The sequence below is a fragment of the Leptonychotes weddellii genome, chromosome 6, assembly GCF_054177405.1.
Source record: "Leptonychotes weddellii isolate Sample4059 chromosome 6, ASM5417740v2, whole genome shotgun sequence".
Lineage (NCBI taxonomy): Eukaryota > Metazoa > Chordata > Mammalia > Carnivora > Phocidae > Leptonychotes > Leptonychotes weddellii.
In genome coordinates this window covers 89,423,566-89,426,863 of record NC_138374.1, presented here as the reverse complement: position 1 = coordinate 89,426,863, position 3,298 = coordinate 89,423,566, and the positions used below count along the sequence as shown (strand labels likewise).

The 3,298-nt window shown below is 43.5% G+C and overlaps 1 protein-coding gene across 1 annotated transcript; it reads right to left on the bottom strand.

Moving 5' to 3' along the window:
• Positions 1-555: 555 nt before the first annotated feature.
• METTL13 (methyltransferase 13, eEF1A N-terminus and K55) lies at positions 556-3,180 on the bottom strand. Its single transcript, XM_081824614.1, has 2 exons — positions 2,323-3,180; positions 556-1,028 (listed from the first exon to the last, which is right to left on the bottom strand). Exons 1-2 carry the CDS (start codon positions 2,429-2,431, stop codon positions 754-756), a joined length of 384 nt encoding a protein of 127 aa, XP_081680740.1. The 5' UTR covers positions 2,432-3,180; the 3' UTR covers positions 556-753.
• Between the last annotated feature and the right edge of the window lie 118 nt (positions 3,181-3,298).

Genomic DNA, 3,298 nt, shown 5'->3' with positions numbered 1-3,298 from the left:
AACCATCTTTACATCCACCATAGTCTTTACGATGGTTCCCACACATAGCTGTCAGTCAATGAAGGAGAGTAAACCGATACTGGAGACGTTAGTTGGCTGTCTCTAACACGCAGTTATCGGGCCACTTACACCCATCCCTTCCACAGAGACCAGAACAAAGAGCTTAGACTACAAGGTTTGAGTAGCTGAGGAAAGTTGTTAAAGTGGGTTAGCAGGTTCTTAAAACTTCGGATCATGTCAACAGCAGTTCCATCTGGAGGGAGACAGAGTGGATTAGATGTTCTCTCAAATCTGTCTCACATCTATGGATATCCTACTCTCTTTTCAGTCTTTTGGCACAGAATGCTATGCTACCTCACTTGAGATCATTCCTACAGAACCAATAGGAAGATAAAGTGAAAGCAAACCAGCAATCAAATTTGATTGTCTTCCATCCTAAGGAGCTTGGTGTATAGTCTTTAAGGCATCAGCATCTGTCAGGGGCTCCAGCAGGGAATCCTATTCAAGGACACAGCATAAGAAGCACAGAGAATCAACCCAAGTGGTACTAAAGAGGACAGGATGGGAGGACATTTTTTATTTCCCCAGATCTTCAGGCAACCTCACTAAGCTGGAGGTCACATGCAGCTGAGTATGAAACCAAGAAAAATATGAGGCTTAAAAAATATTGTGCATTATAATTCTTCAATCTCTGGAAGGCTAGGAGCCCAAGGTCAGTGTGGCAGGAAGCAGTGCAGATTCCCAGCCCAGCAGTCACACAATCTTCACAGTCTTGAGCATATCTGACAGTATATATGTGTCATCCCAACCCTTCCCAGGCTTCCTCAGGGTCTGCTCCAAGGCCTGGGCCATTTCCAAGAGCTCTGGCGTGGCAAGTTTCTGCTCCGGGTGCAGCTGACAGAACAGGATCTCATTTACTTCACCCTCAATTCGCCGGACATACAGGAGAGGGAAGACCGCTTTGAGCCCAGTCAGCACTGAGTCCTTCAGCCCCAAGTCCCGGCACACAAGGTTGAGGATAAAGACACCTACAGGGTGGGAAGGAAAGAGTCATGTCTCACAGATCAGGGGACATGTTGGAGACAAGGTTCAGCTCTGAGGAATAGACCGATTCCTGCTACAGGGAAGCTGGTAGCCTAAGAAAACACAGCTGCGGTGAGTTTGCAGAGAGCACAATGCATATGAAGGCAGGAATATGTGAACTATGAGAAAACTTAAAGCTAATTTCTTGCTCTTCTGTGCTGCTAACAATTTACTTTACCATTCTCCATACCTCAGTTTCCCAAAGAAATGCTTTGAGAAAGAAGTAATTAATACCCCAAGAAAAAAATGTACCAACTCCACAGGGGTGTTACATTCTTGACTTATACATTACGGAGTATTTATCTGCCAGGAAAAGGGCCAAGGTTACCTTGACCTATGACAATGAAGGTTCCCAAAAACTCTGTTCACCCAAGTACCTGACACCAAATCAAAACATCTGGGAGGCTGTCTACATAAGGACTAAGAGCTCTAGCTTCCAAGTCACAAGGACATCAGTTGGAGCCCCAGCTTGTTACCTTGTGTCACCTTGGCAAAGTTTCCTTACGTCAGTTTCCTTATCTGAAAATGGGCTGCTATGAAGATGAAACAGCATTAACACTTAGGGCAGCCCACATGGAAAGAAATCAAATGGTAGCTAACATGACCAAGTTGGGGGAAATGTAAATTACTACACATTGTAAAACTGTTTGGTAACATCTAGGAAACCCCAGCTTACAAGTAAACTATGATCCAGCAATTACAACCCCATCTATATGCCCGACAGACTGCAAATATATTTCACCAAAAGCCATCTACTAGAATGTTGATGTCAGTACTGCTTATAAAAGCCCCAAGTAGGAAATGACCCAACACCAACAGCAGAAGAGAGAAACGAATGCATTATAGACACACAATGATACTACACAACAATATAAATAACAATGTAAATACAACACTATGGATAAATTTCACAAAGATCATGTTTGGTAAAAGAAAACAAATAATATGTTCCATAAGATTCCACGTATACGAAGAACAAAAATGGGCAAAACTAAGCTATACTGACTGAAGTTAGGATATGGGTTATCCTTGACAGGAGGAGGAGTTACTGGAAGGAAGTAAGAGGTGGACTTTCTGGGGGGCTACAAGTGTTCTGTGTTTGATGAGAGTAAACGGGTGTGTTCAATTCAGGGAAGTTCATCGAGCTACACACTTATGACAGGCCCATTTTTCATTAAAAAGAAAACAATTTTTAAAGGACCCATCCCTCCTCCCTGCCCAACCTTTTGTACCTCCTACCTTCAGGAGTCAAGATGCTTTTGACCTTCTGCAGGAAAGGCTGGTCCACAAAAGCTGGTGGTGGACAACTCATTCCCAGTGTTGGGTCCTTACTGTCGACATCAAACATGACGACATTGTAGTGGGGCTGTCCTGGGAAAGAGAAGCAAACGACTCTTTGTCTAACACCATCTACCTTCCTACACCATATGTCCCCTGTGACCTGTGGTGGCCGCAGGTGGCTAAGTCAGAAGGATGACATGGAGGTTGTGGTTTGTCTGTAAGGGCACTGACGTCACTGTCCAGGGGAGTCACTGTCCATCAGGGTTCTGCTGTGAGCACCCCACATGACAGACAGGGCTTTTACCTGATCTTTTCCTCCACATTTAAAAGTACCTTCCATAAGCACACACATTCATGGGATCCATGCTAGCATGATTACTACTTGGTTAAGAGTCCATCTATACCAGTAATTTTGAATCCCAGCAGAACATTAGGGTCACCTGGGAATATTCAAAATACTTTGGGAACCTGGGCTCCATTCCTGACCACCTGAATCAAAAACCCTGATGTGGGAAGGAACAGGTAGGAGAGGAGATAGGAAGCCACAGGTATTTTTCTTAAACTCCCAGGTAATTCGAAATAAAGGCAGAATTGAGAACTATTGATTTAGGCAGAGCAGCTGCCTAAGTCTTTAGGGGCTGACCCAGCAAATGCTTGCAGGAGAAAATGTTCTCAAATTAAAGTTAGTGTATCTTTTCTAGTACTTGAAAAATAGCTGGCTCAAGAAAGATTTTACTAAATGGGTGAGAAAGAACTGATGAAGGATCAGATGCACTCCTTGCTATAATGGAAATAGTTTTTACAAGGGGTAAGCTTGCAATGCTACGGACTTTCAGCAAACTCTGAGACTATGATAATGATTATTCAATAATTAATAAATACTGACACAGGACTACTGCATGCCCATTACTGTGCATGGCACAGATCTCGTTTT